We start from the raw sequence: 23,847 nt of genomic DNA, 5'->3' as shown, positions 1-23,847 counted from the left end.
GATATCTCTGGAAAAAAAACTAAGGCAAGAAATAGCTGAGAAGGGCAATGAGACTATTCTATATGATGAAAACATTTTAAATCTATTTAAATACTTAAAAATTTTATAAAAATTCCCTCTCTCTCTGTCTCTCACTCTCAATCTTTCTCAATCTGTCTCCCTCCTTCCCTCTCTCTCTTTCTCTCAACAACACCAGATTTCTTTTTAGAAGAAATTGAACTGAATACCAGCTCTACCACTTATTAGATGAGTGATATTAAACAAAATACTTGCCCTTTCTTGTGCTCTCTGAGACTCAATAACAAGGTACCAGATTACATGATTTCTAAGTTCTCTACAGCTCTAAACATCTATGGCTCTTACAATTTAGTGACTAGCAAAATAATTGCTTTTGAAAAGTTTCTAGAAAAAAAGTCTTTTAAATTTCAAGGTAATAACTAGCAAATATAAATTTAAAAGTTTATATGGGGAATGGAAGTACAAAAAGTAATTAGCAAATTTGAAACAACAATCACCTGCAAAATTCTAAACTCTGACCAATTAAATGATCTACAAAAATTCCAAAGGACCCATGACAAAAAAATGTTACTAATTTCCAGGGAAAGAAGTGATATACTCTGAAAACAGACTGGAGCATATTTTTTCATTTTAATTTTCTTGCCTTATTCTTTGGGCAATGTGGCAAATGTGGAAATACATATTTTACATGACTTCATATATATAATGGGTAGCATATTTCTTGTCTTCTCAATGTGTGGGGGAGGGGTAGTAGAAAGGAGAAAATATGGAACTGAACATATATTTTTAAATTTAAAATTAATTAAGAACTGTAATAGGCTTTAGTACTTTTACTATTTTCTTTTTTTATTTTGAAATAATTGCTGGTTGTTTTTAAATTCATAATAAAAAATAAAAAAATTTTTAAAAGATTAGTTACAGAAAGAAAGAAGGGCTTTTAGACTGAGAAAGCAAAAGCATAGAAATAAAAATGAGTAATGAATACTGGGGAAAGAAAAAAATAATTCAAACAAAGATTGCATTCATCAACAATGGAAGTTAGGGTTAGAAACACCAAAAATTGTCAAGGAAAAAGTGATATTTTTCTTGAAGGAAATTTACAAAAAAGTCACAGTTAAGACTATTAATTTCTTTTAGACTGCTTTAAGTGTTTAAAATATTCATATATTGCTACCTTAATTTATTCCCTTATCAACCACACAAAATAATCAGCTTGTTTTTAAAATATAAGAAATCTTTGAATTATGATCTTTTCTTTTATATATATATATAAAAGCAAAGCAAAAGATTTTATTAAGAAATTGGGGGCAGCTTTTTGAAGTGGCAAGAAACTGGAAATTGGGGCAGCTACGTGGTGCAGTGGATAGAGTACCAGCCCTGAAGTCAGGAGGACTTGAATTCAAATATGGTCTCAGACACTTAACACTTCCTGGCTGTGTGACCCTGGGCAAGTCACTAAACTCCAATTGCCTCAGTAGGAAAAAAAAAAAAAGACACGGGAAATTGAACAGATGCCCATCAAGCTGGAGAATGACTCAATTAAGTTATGATATATGTATGTTATGGAATATTATTATTCTATAGGAAATGATTAGCAGGATGATTTCAAAAGGTCTAAAGAGACTTACATGAACTGATGCTCAGTGAAATGAGTAGAACCAAGAGATCCTTGTACACAGCAACAAGATTATACATGATCAATTCTGATGAACCCGTGGCTCTCTTCAACAATGAGATGATTAAGGCAGTTCCAAAAATCTTGTGACGAAGAGAGCCATCTACACCCAGAGAGAGGGAACTTAAGTATGGTTAACAACATAGCATTTTCACTTTTTGTTGTTGTTTGGTTGCATTGTTTTCTTTCTCTTCTTTTTTTCTTTTGATCTGATTTTGCTTGTGCAGCAAGATAATTGTATAAATATGCATACATTTATTTTTTAACATGTTTTAACATATATTGGATTACATGCTAGCTAGGGAAGGGGATGGGGGGAAATAGGGGAAAATTTGGAACACAAGGTTTTGCAAGGGTCAGTATTGAAAAATTACCCATGCATATCTTTTGAAAATAAAAAGCTTTAATTAAAAAAAAATGGGGGGGGGAGCAGTTAGATGGCACAGTGAATAGAACAGTGGCCCTAGAATCAAGGAAGACCCAAATTCAAATCTAACCTCAGACAATTAATACTTTCCAGCTGTGTGACTCGGAGAAAGTTGCTTAATCCCAATTGCCAAGAAAGAAGAGAAATAGAGAAAATAAATTGTAGATGAGGATCCAACCATTTTGAAGAACAATTTGGAACTATATCTGAAAGGCTATAAAACTGTGCATACCCTTTGATCCAGTAGTCTCACTACTGGGTTTGTATCCCAAAATCACCATTAAAAGAAGGAAAAGGACTCACATGTGCAAAAATGTTTGTAGCTGCTGTTTTTATAATGGCAAGGAACTGGAAATTGAGCGGATGGCCATCAGTTGGTGAATAGCTGAATAAGTTTTGCTATATGAATATAATGGAATATTATTTTTCTATAAGGAATGATGAGCAGATTGATTTCAGAAAAGCCTGTAAAGACTTAAACAGATACTCAGTGAAGTGAGCAGAACCAAGAGAAAATTCTACACAGCAACAAGAAAATTATATGATGATCAACTGTGATGAACTTGACTCTTCTCAATAATGCAGTGATTCAAGGCAGTTCCAAAAGACTTAGGATGGAAAATGCCAATCACATCCAGAGAAAGAACTATCAGGCCTGAATATGGATCAAAGCATAGTAGTTTCATGTTTGTTTCTTTCTTGTGTTTTTTCCTCTTTTGGTCTGATTTTTTTTGCACAACATGACAAATATGGAAATGTTAAAAGAACTTCACATATTTAACCTATATGAGATTGCTTTCTGTTTTGGAAGGGGGGAGAAAGGGAGGGAGGGTAAAAAATTTGGAAAACAAAGTCTTAGAAAAATGCATATTGAAAACTATCTTTCCATGTATTTGAAAAAATAAAATACTATTGAAAATTAAAAAAAAAAAAAGAAATTGGAGAAAGAGGGCAAATGATGTTTACCTAATCAAGTGTTTCACATCTCTTGGAACCAAAATTCAGACAAAATTATAAAAAATCATAACATGACTGATTTGACATATAACAAACGGTAGTCTCTAGTCTCTGGTCTGACTAAACTCCTTAGATTCCAGATTAATCAATATTTATTCATCTGAATTAACTCTATTAAGCAATAAAATATAGTCTGTTCTCAGCCTATTTCCAACTATGCTCTAAAGTAAACCCTCAACCAACCCTTTTCAAAAGGCAAGAAAAAGTCAGGTTTTGTCCTTTTTATTAGAATGACCAACAATCTCTCCATTTAGCAAATACTACAAAAAAACAAATTCAAATTATATCCTTCTTCACAGTTTATTCAATCATCATAGATGTTGGTGAATATTCCCTTCTCAAAACTCCTATAGTATCTAAAGATTCCCTTTTGGATTATGCTATCTTGAGTCTGTCTAGAAGTTTTTTCGAGGGGAGGAGTAATGTAACTATCCTTAAAATTGTAAAATTATTGGCCCTTGCACTTAAAGAAGAATTAACTTTTATAAAAGTCAGACAACAATAAAAGGTGACCTACAGACATCAAATGGTAACCAATCCCTGAATCTTCAAAGTAAATTGCAGCAAATATACCATAATTGGTACATATAGTACACTGTGTTGGCTGCCAATTCATGTACCATTAGAGGAATGCAGCTTTATATGGGCAAAGTTATGTTTCTAATAAATTTGGATTAGATTGATATATAACATACAATAAGACACTCAAAATGAGTATATGAAATGAATGAAATTAAAGCTTATAGCATATGAAGTTAGAAGAGAACCAGATCAGGAACTTCTCATAGCCATGATCAGGTAGGTAGTAAATACTCCTCTTTTCTAATTTTTTTGGGGGGGATGGGGCAGGGCTAAGGCAACCAAGATTAAGTGACTTGCCTAGGGTTACAGAGTTAGTGTCACACTAAGACATTATCTGACTTTTTGGTCACATTTGAACTCAGATCCTCCTAAATCCCAGAGCCAGTGCTCTACCCAATATAACACATATAACTCATCCAGGTAGGTACTCTCAGGTGGTATATAAAATCTGTACCTCAAAGAGATTTTTTTAAAAAGGGCTAAGGGGAAGGACCTATTTGAACAATAACAGCTCTTTTTGTGGTGGCAAAGTATTAAAAATTGAGGAGATGGTCCATCAATTGGGGAATGGATGAACAAGTTATGGTGTATGATTGTGACAGAATACTATTATGATATAAAAAATGACAAGTGAATGATTTCAGAAAGACCCGACTTATACAAACGGATACAAAGTGAAGAGAACAGAACCAGGACAACATTATATATAGTAACAGAAATGCTCTATGATGATCAGCTGTGAATGACTTTACTATTCTTAGCAATACAGTGATCTAAGACAATTCCAAAGGATTCATGATGAAAGATGCTATCCACATCCAGAGAAAGAATGGGTAGAATTCTGAATGTTGATCAAAGTATTATATTTTTCACTTTATTTTTTTATGGGCTTTTGGGTCTGTTTCTTCTTTCACAACATGACTAATATGGAAATGTTTTATGTGACTGCACATATATAAACTATATTAAATGGCTTATTCTCTTTTTTTTTTTTTTTTTTTATAAAAATCTCTTTTATTGATTTACAGAGGTTTTAAAAAAGAAAGAAATTAAAACCCAGACACTTTAAGTACCAATAACAGAAACCAAATAACTATAGTTTTTCAAGTTAATAAAAATACACTGGCTTGTTTGTTCTTAATTAACTCATAAATTGAGCCTTTCTTTGTCTGTGAGTTAAGTCCCGCCTGACAATTTGCAGATGGGCTTTCTGTCTATAGATCTTTTTTTTTTTTTTTTTTTTTTTTTTTTAATTTAATAGCCTTTTATTTACAGGATATATACATGGGTAACTTTACAGCATTAACAATTGAAATGGCTTATTCTCACGGAAAGAAGAAAAGGACAGAGAAAATTTGGAACTCAAAATTTAAAAATGAATGCTAAAATTGCTTTTACATATAATTAGGAAAAATATTATTTAAAAAACAGCAAATATAACAATTTTTGCCTATTTTTAAAATGCAAACCAAGTTTATTTTGCTTTTAAATAGTGTTTTTAAAATACTACATCATGTTATAAAGAAGGGAAAGGGACCTGTATGTGCACGAATGTTTGTGGCAGCCCTTTTTGTAGTGGCTAGAAACTGGAAACTGAATGGATGTCCATCAGTTGGAGAATGGCTGAATAAATTGTGGTATATGAATATTATGGAATATTACTGTTCTGTAAGAAATGACCAACAGGATGATTTCAGAAAGGCCTGGAGAGACTTACACGAACTGATGCTGAGTGAAATGAGCAGGACCAGGAGATCATTATATACTTCAACAACAATACTATATGATGACCAGTTCTGATGGACCTGGCCATCCTCAGCAACGAGATCAACCAAATCATTTCTAATGGAGCAGTAATGAACTGAACTAGCTATACCCAGAAAAAGAACTCTGGGAGATGACTAAAAACCATTACATTGAATTCCCAATCCCTATATTTATGCACACCTGCATTTTTGATTTCCTTCACAAGCTAATTGTACAATATTTCAGAGTCTGATTCTTTTTGTACAGCAAAATAACGTTTTGGTCATGTATACTTATTGTGTATCTAATTTATATTTTAATATATTTAACATCTACTGGTCATCCTGCCATCTAGGGGAGGGGGTGGGGGGGTAAGAGGTGAAATTGGAACAAGAGGTTTGGCAATTGTTAATGCTGTAAAGTTACCCATGTATATATCCTGTAAATTAAAGGCTATTAAATTAAAAAAAAAATAAAATAAAATAAAATAAAATAAAATACTACATCATGACAAACAATTTAAGCTAGCATAAATCATCTCAAAAATCAGGTTTGTTTTCTTTTTTTTTTAAGGCAATTGGGGTTAAGTGACTTGCTCAGGGTCACATACCTAAGAAGTATTAAGTATCTTAGGTTGGATTTGAACTCAGGTCCTGCTGACTCCAGAGCCGGTGCTCTAATTACTGTGTTATCTGATTGCCTCAATCAGGTGGTTTTTAAAAAATGTCCTATCCCAAATTTATTGCTGATTTCCTCAGGTCTCCTGGATCCTGGCTTAGTTTTTCTAGGAACAAAGTGATTCAGTGTTATGTATATTCTTATACTACTACTTACTGTGTTAATTTAAGAGGGCTTTCTTGGCACACAACACACATAAGCATAAATCATGCTAACATATATCAGGAAATCCACTGTTAGAAAAAAAATGTCAGTTTGGTTGAAAAGATTAGAATTTTTAAGATATGATGGGACACGGTACAAGGATATAACCTTAGAAAGTGAGCCTCATTCTATCATTAAACCGATAAGCAGTTATTAATTACTTACTATGTGCCAAAAACTGTGCTAGAATACAGAGATACAAAGAAAAAGTGAAAACAGTCTCTGGTATTTAAGTTCCTTACATTTTAAATGTAGAAGATAACATGTAATTTAAAAGAAAAAAGCCTCTAATACTAACCAGTACTACAAAGTACCGTCAGGAATGTAGTGTCATCCAAGGGAGCCAGGTCTCAGTGAATGCCGGATGGAAGAAACAGAAGAGGAAGAGGTCTAAAATGAAAGGAAGTTTGTTAATTGTAGAGTAGGAGTTCCAGAGGATATATTGAAAAGAGGAGGACATTGTGGGGCAGAAGGACTGGTAGATGGGAAGGAAAGATCGGACAACTAGGATTGAGAAAAATGCTAGCTCAGTATTATCTAAATGGGAAGAATTTTTAGTCTTTTATATGTTTTTTTATTCTTTATATGCTAACAATGGGATTTTAAAGCATATAGTCAAATATACCACAAAACACATTTTAAAACTAAATAAACTGATTTTTAAAAATATTCTTGCTACTCCTCCACTACTATTAGAATAAATAATCACAAGACAATTATATAAGGCTTTTTCCCCCCCTGCAGATTTTAACATGTTTTATTTAGCCAAATATAAAATTAGGTGGCATTCTGTGAGCACAAACCAATTAAAAGCAAATGGAAAAGGCCTGGCTGTGTCTTTACTTATTTAACTTATTCTGTATGAAACTCCAAAGAGCATATATGTGTATATTTGTGTGTGTGTGTGTGCATGAACATAGTAGATATGGACATATATAAGTATGTATCTGTGTGTATATGTATATATATTTATATGGGAGCATAATAATTTTTAAGGAAGTAGTAATTAATATGGCTTGCAAAATCTGCAACATACTTTGAGAAATTGAATCAGAATAACAAATTAGGGTAGAACTATATAAAAACAAATTTAATACAATGTTTTCAAAGAAAAAGTATTAGAATCATCTGCCTTCAAATCCCTTTTTATTTAAGTATAACAAGAAAATCCATTATTTATTACACATGAATTAAGTAGTAATTATTGTTAAAAGTTCCTTCCATTTTCAAAATAACTTATAGGGATTTTTTAAATAACAAGTTCTACTACTAAGTTTAAATTTACAGAGCTGATTTCCAAAAAATAAATCTATACACTCTTCAAAAAAATATATAGCCCATACAAAGCAAAATGTCCCCATATCTAGCAACCTGTTTGCTTTTTGCTTAACCACTGCTAACATAGTTTGATACTTGGAAAAACCTTCTTTTACTAAATACTGAACAACAATGAATACTTGACATTCCACATGTCTAAATCTAGAACAAAACTCTCGAAGAAAAACCAGTGACTGAAAATAATTTTTTCCCACTTGGAAAGAGGATATAGAAAAAAAAAATTAACTGTAAACTTTACAGATAACAAAATAAGTTCAAGCACAAGCAATGAAATAGAAGAGATGCTAAAATTCTGACAAACTATAAAAACAATTACATAAATAAAAGGGGGAGATAACAGTTCTAGGCTATGTTTAAAAAGTATATTTCTAAGCAAATTATCTGACAAATCTATAAATAGCAATTAAACTCACAAGATCAAGTATTTAAAGCTGAAAAAAGAGATTTTAGAAATCACCTATAACAACCTCCTCCATTACAAATGAAAAAAATAAAAATAAAAAGGCCCACTTCTAGCAAAGATGGAATTTGAACCCGGATTCTGTGATACCAAGTCCAGTGTTCCTTCCACTATGCTATGTACATGGCCTCTGAGGCCAAACTTCAAAAGCTTACTTAGCCCATGATGATCTGAAGCAATCCTCGACCCCTCATCTCTCCTTCTATCTTCTGAAAGAAAAAAAATAGAAATGAGAAAAGTCAGGAATATGTCAAATGCCCTTTTAGTAGTAAGAGGCTTCCAGCAGATAAATAACTACAGTTCCCCCTTCACAAACTAATATCGACTGTATCGGTTTTATTACTTGTGTGAAACATTTATCTACTGCCTTCACCATAGTCAATGGCAGTCCTATCTCTCCCAATGATATGTCTATTATCACCTTCCTTTTATCCCTGCCCAAATGTTCTCTCCACCATGATCCCAGATCCCACTTAAATTGAAGTATATGAAGGTACAGATCTTTTTGATATATTGTCTCCCAGGCCCACTATATAATATTATTTTTGAACAAAATATACCCTTCCATTGTGATATTCTAATTGTCAATCTTGCTTCTAAACTTAGTGACAGGTAGCTCTATTTGGGTCCTTGAGTTTAAATATCTCAAGATTCTTTTATTACTCATTTTATATACTGACGCGTTACCAAGAAAACAACCATCCCAGTTACTGTGTTAGGCACTGGGAAAACAAAGGAAAATTCAGTCTCTATTACCAAGGAGCTTAGTCTATCAGAGGAGACATACATCTATAAAATATAAAACAATTTGGGAGAGGGAAAATGCTAACTGAGTGTATTAGAAAAGGTCTTCTAGGGAAGTTGAAAGATTTGAGCTGAGTTTGGAAAGAAACTAAGGATTTGGAAAGATAGGAAACAAGAAGGAATGAGAGAATTAGAAATAAGGCACATCATAAACTAAAAAAAGCTTTTAGTTTCTAGCAGATAAGCAAATAGATAATTACATTCCTCATCACAAGTTTATCTTTTGTCTTGTCAATTTATTAATTTCCTTCATTGTAGTCATAAACAGCCCCTATAAAGCCAGAAGCCAGAGAAGAAAAAAGGAAGAAGATTCCAGACATGGAGATCAGACAGGAAAAATACCAAGTTTGGAGATGAAGTGTCTTGTGTCACTGAAAGGGTTGGGGGTCAAGTTATGAAGGACTTTTGAAAACAAAACAATTTTATATTTGATTCTGGAGGTGACAGAGAGCCACTGGAATTTATCAAGTAGAAGGCATGACACACTGGGATCCATGCTTTAGAAGACTCCAGTGGGAGCTGAGTGAAGTATGGACTAAAGTCAGGAAAATTTTGAGGCAGGCAGAACAAGTTATTGCAATAGTTGAGGCTTGAGGAAATTAATAATGAATGGCCTGCCCCAGAATGGTGGCAAGGCCAGAAGAAAGGAAGCACACACAAAAGACGTTTCAAAGGTAAAACTGACGGGTCTTACAAACAGATTGGATCTGACGGATCAAAGAAAAAAGGATAACACCTAGTTTGTGAACCTGGAGGACTTGGAAGATAGTTGTACCCTCACCAGTAATAGGGCTGGTAGAAAAAAGAGAAAGTTTTGGGGAAAAGATAACTGTTCAGTCTGAAGATGTACAATATAAGGTGTTTGCTGGACAGCAAGTTCAAAGGTATCATGGGCAGGTGGAGATTCGAGAATGGAAGTCTGAGGAGAGGTTGGACTCCATAAGTAGAGCTGAGAATTTTCAGCACCAAGATGATAACTGAATCCAGGGGAGCTGATGACAGTAAATATTGTACAGAGATAAGAGTGCCTAGAACAGTGTACTGAGGAAGCCTGATTTACCTGAATGAAGATATAGCAAAGAATACAAGAGAAAAAAAGAGGACCACATAGAAGAGAATCAGGGGACTCTCCTAAAAACCTAGAGAGAAGATACCAAGAAGAGGTGACTCATAGCAGGATCTGCAGTGGGGTCAAGTAGGTTGAAGTGAGAAAAGGCCACCGGAATTGGCAGTCAAAGTGACAGTCTGTGCAATACCAATGAAACAAGGTCAAACTACAGTCACAATCATAAAACAATTTGGTGCTGAGTAAGTAGAGAGGTGAAAAAGATTAAATACACAACCCACAGAAGTAACTTTGAAGAGAAGCCAGACTGCAAGAGAGTTAAAAAGAAAGGAAATGGAAGAACCTCCTTTAGTTGGCCTTCTAACGTAATAAAGGAGGAGAGAAGATGATAAAAACTGGGAACCAATGGATCAAGTGAGGTTTTTTTAAAGGCTTGGAGAGACATGAAAATTTGCACACAATACAGAAGTAGGCAGCAGACCAAATTGAAAATAAGTAAGAGTACAGATGATGGGGAGGGACAGTTCTGCTGGAAAAGACAGGATGGAATGAAGTCGCCCATTCATGTAGAGGGATTTAAGATGGGATGAAGGACAAAGTAGCAGAAGACATTTCAGTGACAAGAAAGAACAGGAGAAAATTGGGAACTCTTGATGAATGGCTCAATTTTTTTTAGCGAAATATGAGGCAAGATTCTTAGCTGAGTGAGTTGTGCAAAGTTTGAGAAGGGATGAAAATATTGGAAAAGTTGGTATGGAAGGTAGAATAGTAAGTTATTTACAGACATATAAAAGAAGTGCCTTGCAAAAGGGGGAGCCCCATTAGATTATGTAACAAATGTGGAGCAGAACCAGTCAGAATATTTTCATGATTTTCTGTGCCTTCATTCAGGCATGATGTTTGTAGAAGCAAACAGGACAGTGGGAATAGTCCAAGGCTGAGATTTGACAGGGGAACAATGGGTGATGGACTAGAAAAGACTAAGAAATTGAGGGAATGAAGGTCACGGGGAGAACAAAGACCATTTAGAAGGCAGAATGACCATAGATTGTGATCAGAACTTCTGAGTCCATAAATATTAAAGCAAAACATTGGTGGGTGATAGCAAGAGCTAGAATATAAAAGCATTTCTGTCTGAAGCTGTGATGGGGTGGAATAGAAGAGTAGTTCATGGGAAATGTGCAAGTTTAATACTCAAAAAGTTATCAAACTGTGCATACCCTTTGATCCAGCAGTGTTACTACTGGGCTTATATCCCAAAGAGATCATAAAGAAGGGAAAGGGACCTGTATGTATAAAAATGTTTGTGGCAGCTCTGTTTGTAGTGGCCAGAAACTGGAAACGGAGTGGATGCCCATTAATTGGAGAATGACTGAATAAATTGTGGTATATGAATATTATGGAATATTATTGTTCGGTAAGAAATGACCAGCAGGATTTCAGAAAGGCCTGGAGAGACTTACATGAACTGATGCTGAGTGAAATGAGCAAGACCAGGAGACCATTGTATATTTCAACAATACTATATGATGATCAATTCTGATGGACATGACTCTCTTCAACAATGAGATGAACCAAATCAATTCCATTTGTTCAATAATGAAGAGAACCAGCTACACCCAGCAAAAGAATTCTGGGAAAGGAGTGTGAACCACAACATAGCATTTCCAATCCCTCTGTTTCTGTCTGCATTTTTATTTCCTTCTCAGGTTAATTTTACCTTATTTCTAAGTCCAATTTTTCTTGTGCAGCAAAATAACTGCATGTTATGTATATGCATGCATGCATGCATTATATATATATATATATATATATATATATATATATTGTATTTAACATATACTTTAATATATTTAACATGTATTGGTCTACCTGCCATCAGGGGAGGGGGTGGGGAGGAGGGGAAAAGTTGGAACAGAAGGTTTTGCAAGGGTCAGTGCTGAAAAATTACCCATGCATATATCTTTTAAATAAAAAGCTATAATAATAAAAAATAATAATAATAAAATGTGCAAGTTTAGGTACTGAGTATCAATATGTATTTTAAAGTTTCCAAGTATGAGGAGAGGAGTTGCAGAAGACAGAATGATTCAGGCACTAAACTAAGTGAAAAAAGAAAAGTACCCTAAAGGTTTACTTAAGTGATGTAGAGAGAGTTGGAGAGCCTGAAAATGGCAATGGGGAGAACAAAGAATATTTTAACTCTCTCACCTTCACCAATGTGTCAGAGAGTATGAGAGAAAATGAAATCAGTACTGGAAAGAATGACTTACAAGACTATGTCATCAGGGGAGAACAAGCTTTTCCATGAAAGCTAGAAGATGAATAGCGTAGAGAAGGAATTAAAGGAGAACAAGTTTTTTGTTGATGTAAGTTATATGCATCTACATTTACTGCATTAGAAATTAAAATTGATCAATCTTAAAAACATTTATTAATTCATTTAAAATGATAAATGCAAATATGATTTTATTAGAAGTATTTTTTTAAGTTAGTGAAATTGTAGCCCTGTTTTATGCATTTTTCCTATCTCTTTAAATGTCTGGCTTAATAGAAAAAAACCTAAATTTTCATATGTGCTTCTGTACTGAATATGTTGTGATATTGTTTCAGGTGAAGTCTATGAGGAAAATTCAACTTAATATACACATGTAGTTAGAAAAGGGAATATTTTGATAATATTTTCACAGAGCATCAACCCTGGAGTCTAGAGGATCTGAGTTAAAATTCATCAGACACTTACTAGTTTTATATGACCTATGTAAATCACTTAACCCCAATTACGTCCCACAAAACCAGTCTTTTTTCAGATAAAATGTGGACATCATTCTTTCATAATACACCAAAATTCGACAAATGGTAATTTCTTAAAGGTTAGTTGAAATCTGCAAGTATATCAATAAATTTTTTAATTGTTACATTAAAATCCATTACTTTAACTTGCACTTTTAATTGCTCTTTTATACATTTTGTAATATCAAGCATCTATCATTTGGAAAATACTGCTTAATTGAGTAAAAACATCAGACATGTCTTTATTTAAAAGTTATGAAGTTCACAGCAGCAGATACAAGTTTTCCAAAATTATAATTTTCTCTAGAAAGTTTAAATTTTGTGATTGGTCACAAATACTCTAAAAATACCTTCCTAATACTCAAGTCTGAATAACTTTAGTTTGTAAGTATTCTTACAAGTAAAAATAGTGTTCCAAGAAAAAAAAGCAGCTAGTTCATCTCATAATTCAAATGAGTACTTTGCCTCAAGATAATCATTATGGTGTGCAGCAGGAATGCTTTATATATACGTCTCATTTCATCACACAGAATATTAATAAAGCAGCATGTACAGAAGGATTGAAATTTAATAAAGTTAATCATTTTTATTGCTTAATCAAGAGAATTCTTAAATGAAGCCAGTTTTTTTCTTAAACTGCAAGTATGTGGAAATGAAGAATGTGACAACCAGTACAGTGTGATGCCACTGCCTTGATTCCTTAGCTAGCAGTTTTACCCACCACCATTTTTGGACCTTCAGTGCAAGTGTCAATAGTTTTTTCTAAACCAAGAAATTCAAAAATTATTCAATACTTTAAATATTTCAATACATAAGTGTTTGTTACCAAGGATTCAGACAAAAGAGCTTCAATGATATATTAGTTCTCATACTCTTAAGTCTAGTCATGTCTAGAGAATCCTCCATTAGTAAGCCTAAAGTACAATTCTGCAGACAAAGTTTTAACTCAGTCTTCATGTCTGCAGCTAAATTTTTAACTCAAGTTATGCTGCCTCTGGAAAAGTCTAGTACACATTCAGAAGAGAATGAATAAGGAGAAAAAAGAAAATAATGTCTTAGTAATATTATGAAAATTGTTTTTGTCCTTATCCAGCTCCTAAATAAGTCTCACAGATACCCAGAGGTTCGTTCCCAAACCACACTTTGAAAACTGATGTATATTAAATAAAGTAAAATATTAAGCACAAACTCTATTCATATATTGTGACACTTTCCTTGTTCAAAATTCCTATACATGTTACTTTGAAATGTCTTATGTTAGAGAAATGTCTTAGCAAAAAAGAGATTTATTTGATTTAGATATCTTAAGAATAAACTTTAATTTATAATGATGAATTAATAGTTTCTGGTAGATGTATTAAAAATTCAGAGTAGACTATTAATGATTTTCTTCGATGGGGGATCAGGAAATACTTCTAGCAGATGGTTCTACGTACTCTAACAAATGTAGGGGACAAAAAAGAACATGCCAGATACGGGAAAAAGCCTATGCAAAAGCACAGATTTAGGCAAAGGAATGTCAAATTCAGGAAACAACAAATAATTCAATTTGGTTGGAATGTCCATTGTACGAAGATGAGTAATATGAAGTTAAGTCTGTAAACATTAAGATTTCATTCTAAAAGGAATGGGGGGGGTGAGGAGGGGGAATCACTGTATATTTCCAAGCAGGGGACAGACATGGTCATGTGTTTTAAAAGGATGTGTTTTTGATTAGGATGTGTTTAGGATGATGATTTTGATAGATGAATTAAAGAAAGGAACTGGAAATAGAGAGACCAATTAAGAAGGCTAAACTAGGTCAACAGCTATAGAAGTAGAAAGAAGGGGACTTGTATGAGAATGTGAGAAATGCTATACAATTGCCAACAAGATTTGGCAACTGATGGAATATGGGAAATGAAGAATGAAGGAAGAAGAATCAAGAATGACTAAGATATTAACTTAGGTTACTGGAAGAATAAAGGTACTCTCAATGGAAATGGGTAAGCATGGAGTTGGGTCAGGTTTAGGGAGGCAATTCTGCTTTGGACAAGCTAAGTTTGAGATGTTAAAGGTCTAGCCATGGAGGAATGTACATTAAACAGTGGATGTTAGCTCATCGGGATTAGTGTTCAAGAGTGAGACCATTCAATTAGTAAACATTATATACCTATTATGTGCCAGGTATTATGCTAAGCACTGAGGACACAAGAAATGGTAAAAGAGAGCTCTCAAAGAGTTCACAGTCTTAATGGGAAAATTTTTTTACATCATAATAAGCCCTGGATAGATAGAAAGACAGACAGATAGATAGATCTGAACCAATGGGAAATAATGAGGTTACCAAGATATGTGGTATAGGAAAAAAAAAAAGAGGCCCAGGATTTTTTTCACTTTATCTTACTCATGTCAACATTTTAAGAATCTGCAACATTATCAGCATGGACAGTCTCTTCAATAACATGTATTGTTACTATACACATATATGTATAATATATATATATATATATATAATATACATATAAGTATATATAACAGGCATGTATATCTTACTTAGCTTAGCACAAACGTTTTAAAAGGTGTTGTGACTAGAATTCCTTATCAACCTAGTGATGAGCTTCTCTAAAAGAAATAGGCTGGTTCTCAGCCTACAGATATAAATCACAAGGAACACACAGTTGAAGCTTTTCTGATTTGAGAAAACTTGCCAGAGCATATGTTCCCATTGTCACACATCAAGATAATCCAAAGAATTCCACACCTCTCAACTCTAAAAAAAACAGTCCATACTTTGACTACTACAATAGCCCCTTGGTCTCTTTGTCTTATGTCTCTCTTCTCTTTAGTCCATCTCCAATACAGCTACCAAAGTAATTTTCCTAAACACAAGTATAACCATATTAAATTGCCTATTCAAATATTCATTAGATAGCTAGGTAGTTCAGTAGATAGAACACTAGGTGTGGTATCAGGAAGATTTTATTCAAATTTTTTCTGGCAGTAGCTGTGTGACCCTGGACAAATTACTTTACATTGCCTCTTTTTCTTCAGCTGTAAAATGGGGGATACTTGCTTTCACAGTGTATCAAATAAGATAAAAAGTACTTAGCATAAGGCCTGACACAAAGTGAATGTTATATAAGAATTTATTATTTTATTATTATTACTGGCTTACTTTTATTCTTAGGGTCAAATAGAAACTGACCTCCAGCCAAAATAACGTTTTTTCTGTTCCTCACACCCAATGGACCATATCTATCTTCATGCCTTTGCACAAGCCTTCTCCCTTCCTCAAACGTTATTTCCTTCTTCATTTCCACCTCTTAGAACTGACAGTTTTCTTTAAAGTCCAACTTCTACAGTGAAGCTTTTCTTAATTCTATAAGCTGTTAAGTGTCCTCCCCTAAACAACACTCCTGCCTCTATTCTATATATTTATATATGTGCATGTTGTCTCTCCAACAGAAAGTAAGCTTTTTTTGTTTCATTTTTTTGTCTTTATAGCCCCAGTGCCTAGGGTACAATGTTTGACATAGAGTAGGGATCAAATAAATGTTGATTTGATAGTTTAAAGATCAAATCAGAAAATATAAATGAAGACACTGAACTATAAATGTAAACTATTATTATATCTAATTTGTGTGAATATTCCTGATCTGAATATTCAGAAAAATTATAATGGCTAATAGGAACTAGAAGAATGTTGTTCTAATCAAATAAAAATGAAAAATACCTTATAAATTGAGTCTGAGGCCCAAGAGATATAAATCACTGATGAAAACAACTGTTAAAGGGCAATAGTTCATTTTGCAGAGACAGCTGGTCTTTCAACACATTTGAAGTTCATTTATACTTAAACAAAAGGTGCAGTGTAGTATTACATTTCATCCCACCTGCTACACTAACACAAATTAGTTTTTCCAAACCTGACCAATACTTAAAGTAAAAATCACTCAGATAAAAGAAAAAATATATATATTACTATGTACTTTTTAGTAAACTGGAAAGCTAATAGGGTGTCAAGACTTAATCCCAAACATATAGAAGGCTTTGTTATCTCACTGAATGTGAGGCATTTATATATCTTACTAAGTCTGAGGATATCAGATTCTATGCTACATTATGACAAGTTTGCTGAATATTAAGACTCTATTTACATACATTTCAGTAACCATGAAGTATCCCAAACCTTTATCAACCACTGCAAATTGCTTCATTTCTATGAGCTTATTTTTCACCTTTTAAATGATGATAGTTATTTTACTATCTACCTTAAGGCTCTTGAGAGATTTGAAATTTAATACACAAGTATTTCAAGTATTTACAAGAAAAGTAATTTGATTGGAAAACTATAGTTATACAACAACTTACTACTGTTGTTCTATATGCTAAAAATATTCTATAATATTTCCTTTTGAAAGAAATGACCTCAAAATATTTATTTTCTTAAATTGTAGGTCTTTAGACTTCTTTCAGATGTTAACACAATTAACCTGAATGAACCAAATAAAGTGGACTAAAATAGATATCAACATAACCGATCTTTTATTATATAAGTGAAGATAAAGCAATTCCTAGTCTGAGTAGTAGCAGAGAGACACAAAAAGTGATGAGGGAAGAGGGAACCAACAACTGTAGCCTCATCTTGTGGAGGAAGTAACACTTGAACTCAGCTCTGAAAGGGGCCCTGAATTTCAAGAGGTGAAGAGAGAATATTTTGTGTGGGGATCAGACAGCCTTTGCAAAAGCAATCTGAGAAAAGATGGAATTTCCTATTAGGAGAACAGCAAACTGGGCAGTTTGGCTAAATAATAAAGTTAGTCACAAAGAATTATGTCTAACTGACCCTAGTAGGTCAGTTCAAATAAATGGACTTTTTGGGGAACCATTCAATTCCTGAAAGAAAAAAGTTTATCTTAAGATACAGGGATATCTTATGAAACAGGGGTAACTATTGGGCTTATTACCCCCCCAAAAAAATCTACAAAACAGGAAAAGGACTATGTGTCTAAAAATAGAGCAGCATTTTATAAAGTACCAAAGAACTAGAAAATAGAGGACAGTCCATCAATTAAGAAATGGTTGAATAAATTATGGCATATGAATGTAATGAAATTGACACGTTTCAGAGAAATTTGTGTGAACTGACAGTAAAGTGAACAGAACTAAGTGAATAATTTATATAACAAAAACAATGTAAAAACAATTTTGAAAGATTTAAGAATTCTGATCAATGAAATGACCAACCATGATTCCAGACTTCTGATGAGGAAGAATGCTATTTCCTGAGAGAGATGAACTACTCAATTATGTTCAGTAGATTATTCATTTTTGGATAAAGTCAATCCCAGAATTTGTTTTGCTTGACTATGTCTATTTATCATCAAGATATTCTTTTTGTTTTCTTTTTCCTCCCCAATGGGAGGAAAGTGAGAGAGAGGGAAATAAATACCTGTCAACTGAAAAAAAAAAATTTTGGAAAAAACATAATAAGGATAGGGACTGGATTTGGAATTTCATCTAATTCTCTACAAGCGCAGGCAGTCTGAGATTTCTAGTTTTAATTCCTTCCCTAGAGTACTGAGACATTAACTGACTTGCTCACAATAACTCAGCTAGTACAAATATTTCCGACCCCAAGGCCAACTCTACCCACTTCATCATATGCTGCCTTTCTAAATCACAGAAAATACGTTGAAATTATAGTTAATATTCAAAAGCGCAACCCCTCCAAACCATCTTTAGAATCAATACACATTCACTCCAAATTCCTACATCAGCAGTTTCCAAGGAATAATTAATATCCTCCCAGAGCTCTCCCTCCAAGGGTCTCTAAGACTTGCCTGGCAAATTTCCAAAATGGACACTACTACCACGGTTCTCCCCCTTCTTTAAGTTTTGCTCAGACTCACTGAGATGCAAGAGCTGGGAGTAGCAGCTCCTCCTCCATTCCACTCAGGGACTTCTCAGTCAACACCGATTCTTGGCTCCACTTCCCCTACAGACTACCCCACCAGTCCACAGTCAACACCGCCAACCACTCCCATTCTCAAGGTTTAAGGAAATTTACATTAGCTCCTCCTCATAAAAGTCTAAAAATCCCATTCAAAATAACAAATGGTACAAGGATGGTTTATTTTCCCAACACTACTACAGCACTGCAACATTTAATCAGAGATAAGTCCGACGGTACTCAATAATACTCTTCTTAGGATTCAGAAATAGTACCAAATGAAAGAATTATCCTGACGCTTCTCATTTTTTTATATTCAAGACATGGTAGATCTTAAAAAAAAAAAAAAAAAAATTCCAAAAGCTGGCCTTGCCGTTCAAGAGCCTCAAATTTTTCTTTTCATGACTGTCATCTACCTTTTGAAGTAAAATGTAAATTAACCTTCACAAAGCAAGGAGTAAGATCGGTTCTAACCTGCATTCCCTACGTATTACAGTTGCTCACCGGAAAAAAATAAACACCAGGCTAGATGGAGAGGATGAGGGGCCAACCTGCCATACCCACACCCAGCCAACAAGACGATCCTTTACTCACCACCAATCCATAGTCTATACAAGGCTCTCTTAAATCACATCATTTAAAACCTTCAGTTTTAACCAAATGTCACCTAAGAAAATCTAAAAGCTGCAGCACTTGTGGGGGGAAGCACTCTACCCCCAAAGAGAAGAAATATATTGAATACTGGTCCTAGGGTTCCCTTTCCTTGTTACCCCTCCAGCCCAGTGTCTGGAGCACAAATCTTGTCTGTTTCCCACTGCGCTTGCGCAAAAGTACCGTCTGTACGAACCTCCCCTCCCTCCTTCTCTCCCTCTTACCTCCCTCCCACTTCCCTCCCATCCATCCCCCAGTCACAGAACTAGTCAGACCCGCGGAGCCCTCGGGGCGGAAAGCTGACAACCACACTCACGCCAAAACAAAGCCCGACTGACAGCCAGGCCGTCCGTCCGTGAGACCGCGCGGCTCTCCTCGCACTTGTGCGCTTTCCCAGCGAGCAACTCCCCCTCCTCCTCCCAGTCTAACCGCCGTGCACACACGAAGCCCGCCCGCGCGTGAAGCAGCTTCGAGCGCGTTCCCGACCCCCTCTTTCTCCCCCCGCCCCCCCCAGTCACCACGAGGCTAACCTCCTCCCTCTTCCCTCCTCCTTCCTCAGCTTCCTCCTCCCCCCTTCCACCTCCGCCTCACCCTCCCCGCCCCTCCCGCGGCTGGGGGTCGCCTTGCCTGAGCCGAGCCCCGCCCCTTCAGCTCCGCTTGTCGGCGGCGACTCAGATCCGACCCGGTACGGCCGTAAAGGAAGAAGGAGGGGCTGGCGGTCACTCGGCAGGCCGCTGCCTCAGGGGTGGGTTCGTCTTCTCCACCCACCCATCCCCCCTCCCCACGTCGGCCCTCCCCCCCACCCGCCCCAGCACTCTCCAGTCCCTTCTCTCTGCGGCGTTGTGAAACTGAGGCGGCGGCGGCCACAGGAAGTGACATTCGGCAATCTCATCTCCCCAGTTCCCACTGCTTACGCAGCAACCAATCACCAGGGGGAGAGGGTGGGGCCAAGGCGGGCCGAGGAAAGGGACTCGACCTGGTGTGATTTATTCCGAGAGCCTCGGTGCTAGCCAATCCTAGGTCTCGAGAGTCGCGGTGTGTTTACTACTGCTGGAAACGGAATTCCCTCGGACCAATCACAGTCCGAGTTAGAATGCCCCCATTGGGCTGTTATCTGGACAGGGAGATTATCAATAAACGGCTGCTGGATTGGATGCCCAAACAAGACCCGGGGAATGCAACCAGTCATAAATTGATCCATCCCTACTTTGAGGGAACTGGCTTTCTTCTTCTTTTTTTTTAATCCCCACCAATCACAATCGCTGTTTCTGGCTGGCGGCCGAACCCGGTCCCGGGCTCACAAAAGGCTTGGTACCTGGGGCGGAGCGTCATTTCTCCCTGAGGCGTCACCCTCGGGGTGCCTCGGGCTGCTGCTGGGGTCGCCGCCCGGGCTCAGCCTCGCTCAGTCCTGGGATGGCATGTGAGCCTCTCAGCGCTGCCCCGAGCCCGGGAATCCGCCGAGTTTCGGATAGTCCGGGAACTGCGTTGCCACCTTGTGGACTTTGGGAACGTGAATATGTACATCTATGTCCGTGTGTGACCGTGCCCGTGTAATGGAGCGGATCGAAATGCATTCGTTAAGCCGGAGAGTTTCTTTTTTGTTTGAGAAACTGACGTAACCGACCAAGGGGCTGCCTCTTGCCATTTAGTCAATAAACATTTATTAAGCGCCTAGAGTTTGTTCCAGGAATAGTAAGGTCTTTGATGACAATGGACGTCAATGAATAATCATTTATTAAGCTCTTAATACGTGCCCGATAAACATTTATTAAGCGCCTAGAGTTTGTTCCAGGAATAGTAAGGTCTTTGATGACAATGGACGTCAGTGAATAATCGTTTATTAAGCTCTTAATACGTGCCCGATATTTTGCTGAGGTCTGAGAAGATACAGGCAAAAAAAAAAAAATTAATTCAAGGAACTAATAACTTTAAAGGAGTCTAATTAATAACAGAGATAACAAGCAAATAACTTTGTATAAGTAAGACACAGAAATGTTGGAATTAATCAACAGGGAAAGGATGAAAGGGGATCAGGAAAGGGAATTTTAGCTAGAACTTCCGAGAAGGTGGGAATGAGGAGACGGCGTTCCTGCAGCCAATGAAAATGCTGGGAGATGGAGGGTCTTATGCAAGAACAGCGAGATAGCCCAGAACAATGGGCTACCCCTTTAGTTTCTTTCACCCACGCTAACCAAAATACCTTTCTTTGTTCACCAGTCCCTAAAAGTACTGTTCCCCCTGCCCCCGACTCCGTTAGAATGTAAGATCCTTAAGGTCAAGGACTGTCCTGGCTTTTATTTTTGCATCCACTGAAATTTTTTGGTATATAGTAAGCATTTACTAAATGTGTAAGATATGGATAATAATCTTAAAGCTCCATATAAATAGCAGCTATTCAAGATAACTGTACGAATATGTATACATATATTGGATTTAACACATTTTAACAAATTTAAGGTGTATTGAACTACCTTCCATCTAGGGGAGATCGTGGAGGGAAGGAGGGGAAAATTTGGAACACAAGGTTTTGCAAGGGTCAATGTTGAAAAATTACCCATGCATATTTTTCGTAACAAAATTTAAAAATAAAATAGCTATTCGTATTCTGAATATTTATTGCACATATATAACAGGAATTGCTAGCTTCTGTAATAACACTTTAAACTGCTTTACATTTTTCATTTGATCCTCACAACATTAGTGAAGAAAGTGATATTTTTATCTCCGTTTTGCAAAGATTCAATGAAAAGCATTCCTTAAGTACATAAAACACTATGCTAAAGTGGAATCAGAGGAGAGAGGATACAGATATAAAAGTCAGGATAATTCTCGCTGACAAAGGAGCTTTGGTTACTAAGGGAGAATAGAATAATTGGGCAATAGGCTTTGATCATGTAGGTTTGTTTAAGTCAAGGTGGGGAAAACAAAAATTGAAAGGAAGGAGGGAAGAAGTGGATATCTGCAGTGAACTGAAAATGACAAGGGTAGAGGTCAGGACATTTGACCAGGGAAGTACAAACTAGAATGTCTTAAGAGTCTCCTAGTCATGATCTCCAGTACTCTAATTTGGAGGACGGAGCAGAAGAAAATAGTCAACATGAAGATGAGGACACTTGACCTAAAAAGTACAATATATAACATGTAAATAAACAAATGTTAAGAAACCTAAAAACCAAAAAACTATATTAATGGGTAAAATAGAGCTTACATTTTCTCAACATTGTGGCAAAATAAAACATCTCTGGGCCTTTTCAATATGCCCTTCTGGGGAGGAAAGTTTCTTTGATCATTTATTAAGTACTTAATATTGAACAACAAAGTCAAATATTTATTGAGTACTTACATATCCCACACACTTCCCCAGCTACTTAGCATACAAACAGAAGTGAAAAAATAAGCCTGAAATTTCAAGCTTTTATTCTATCTGGAAAGACAATATATACATATATTGTTGAGTTGTGCCTTTGTGACCCCATTTAGGATTTTCTTGGCAAAGTAGTTTGCTAGAGTAGTTTGCTGTTTCCTTTAACAGTTAATTTTACAAATGAGAAACAGAGGAAAACAGGTTTGAGTCATTGCCTAGGTTCCCACAGCTATTAAGTGCCTGAGGCTAGATTTGAACTGATAAAGATATATATATTTAAAATATATACAAAGTATATGCAAAAGTACCTTGAGGGGAAGGAACTAGCAATTGGAGAAAGTCTTCAAGTAGAAAGCAGCACTTGAACTGAGCTTTCAAGAAAACTAGAGATTCTAAAAGATTGAGGTGAGCACAGTACACTCCAGGCATGGAGGTCAGCCCCTGGGGAGATGAAGTGTTGTATGTGGTAGAATGCAGGTAGGCCAATTTGACTAGAGCTACAGTGCCTGAAAGTAGTGATTAATACAACTAAAAAATGTAGATTGCAGTCAAGTAATAAAGGGCTTTAAATGGCAGCTGGGAGTTTATTTAGATCCTGGAGATAATAGCCATTAGAGTTTATTGAACAAAGAGTGACATGGTAAGACTTGCACTTTACAAATATCATTTTGAAAATTTCATGGAGGAAGAACTAAAAGGTACAAAAAAGGGGTAGGGATAATGGACACTTAAAAAGAAAAAGAAAAAAAAACCTTGTACCCTTTCTCTTTTAATTCCCCTAGCATTATTATCTGTGTATGTTGCAATACTGACAAGTTTCCCTTCACTCCTCAAAGAATATAAGCTATTTGAGGTCAGAGGGGTTCATCTTTTTCTTTGTATCCCTAGTACTTATTATAGTATTATGCAATTAATGAACATAAAGATTCTATTTTGTTGTTGGTGCCAATAGTTTTTCTTTGTATCCGTACATCTGCACTTTACATGGCAGTAGAGAAAGAAAAAGACAAACTGCAGAATACCCTCGAGCTTCCCGGGATCTAGATTACCTAGAGTGCAGTCTCACTATAAACTACTAGATGGCGCTTG

At 35.8% G+C, this 23,847-nt stretch overlaps 1 protein-coding gene across 5 annotated transcripts in view; it reads right to left on the bottom strand.

Moving 5' to 3' along the window:
* ZBTB5 (zinc finger and BTB domain containing 5) overlaps positions 1-20,179 on the bottom strand; it is a 41,904-nt gene extending 21,725 nt beyond the window's left edge. The window contains exons 1-3 of one of the 5 annotated variants that reach the window (XM_031937098.1): positions 20,022-20,179; positions 8,301-8,354; positions 6,646-6,737 (exon numbers count right to left, since the gene is read on the bottom strand). Coding sequence is in view for 1 of the 5 variants with exons in the window: in XM_023497329.2 (XP_023353097.1) it covers positions 1,647-1,648 (2 nt within the window). In the remaining 4 variants the exon portion in view is untranslated. Of the gene's footprint in view, positions 1-1,646; positions 1,676-1,768; positions 1,797-6,645; positions 6,738-8,300; positions 11,258-19,710; positions 19,875-20,021 lie in introns of those variants that run through there. The other 4 variants (XM_031937094.1, XR_004229321.1, XM_031937099.1 and 1 more) reach the window with 4 other exon arrangements.
* Between the last annotated feature and the right edge of the window lie 3,668 nt (positions 20,180-23,847).

Source organism: Sarcophilus harrisii, chromosome 1 (genome assembly GCF_902635505.1).
Source record: "Sarcophilus harrisii chromosome 1, mSarHar1.11, whole genome shotgun sequence".
Taxonomy (NCBI): domain Eukaryota; kingdom Metazoa; phylum Chordata; class Mammalia; order Dasyuromorphia; family Dasyuridae; genus Sarcophilus; species Sarcophilus harrisii.
This window is presented reverse-complemented; position numbering and strand designations above follow the sequence as displayed.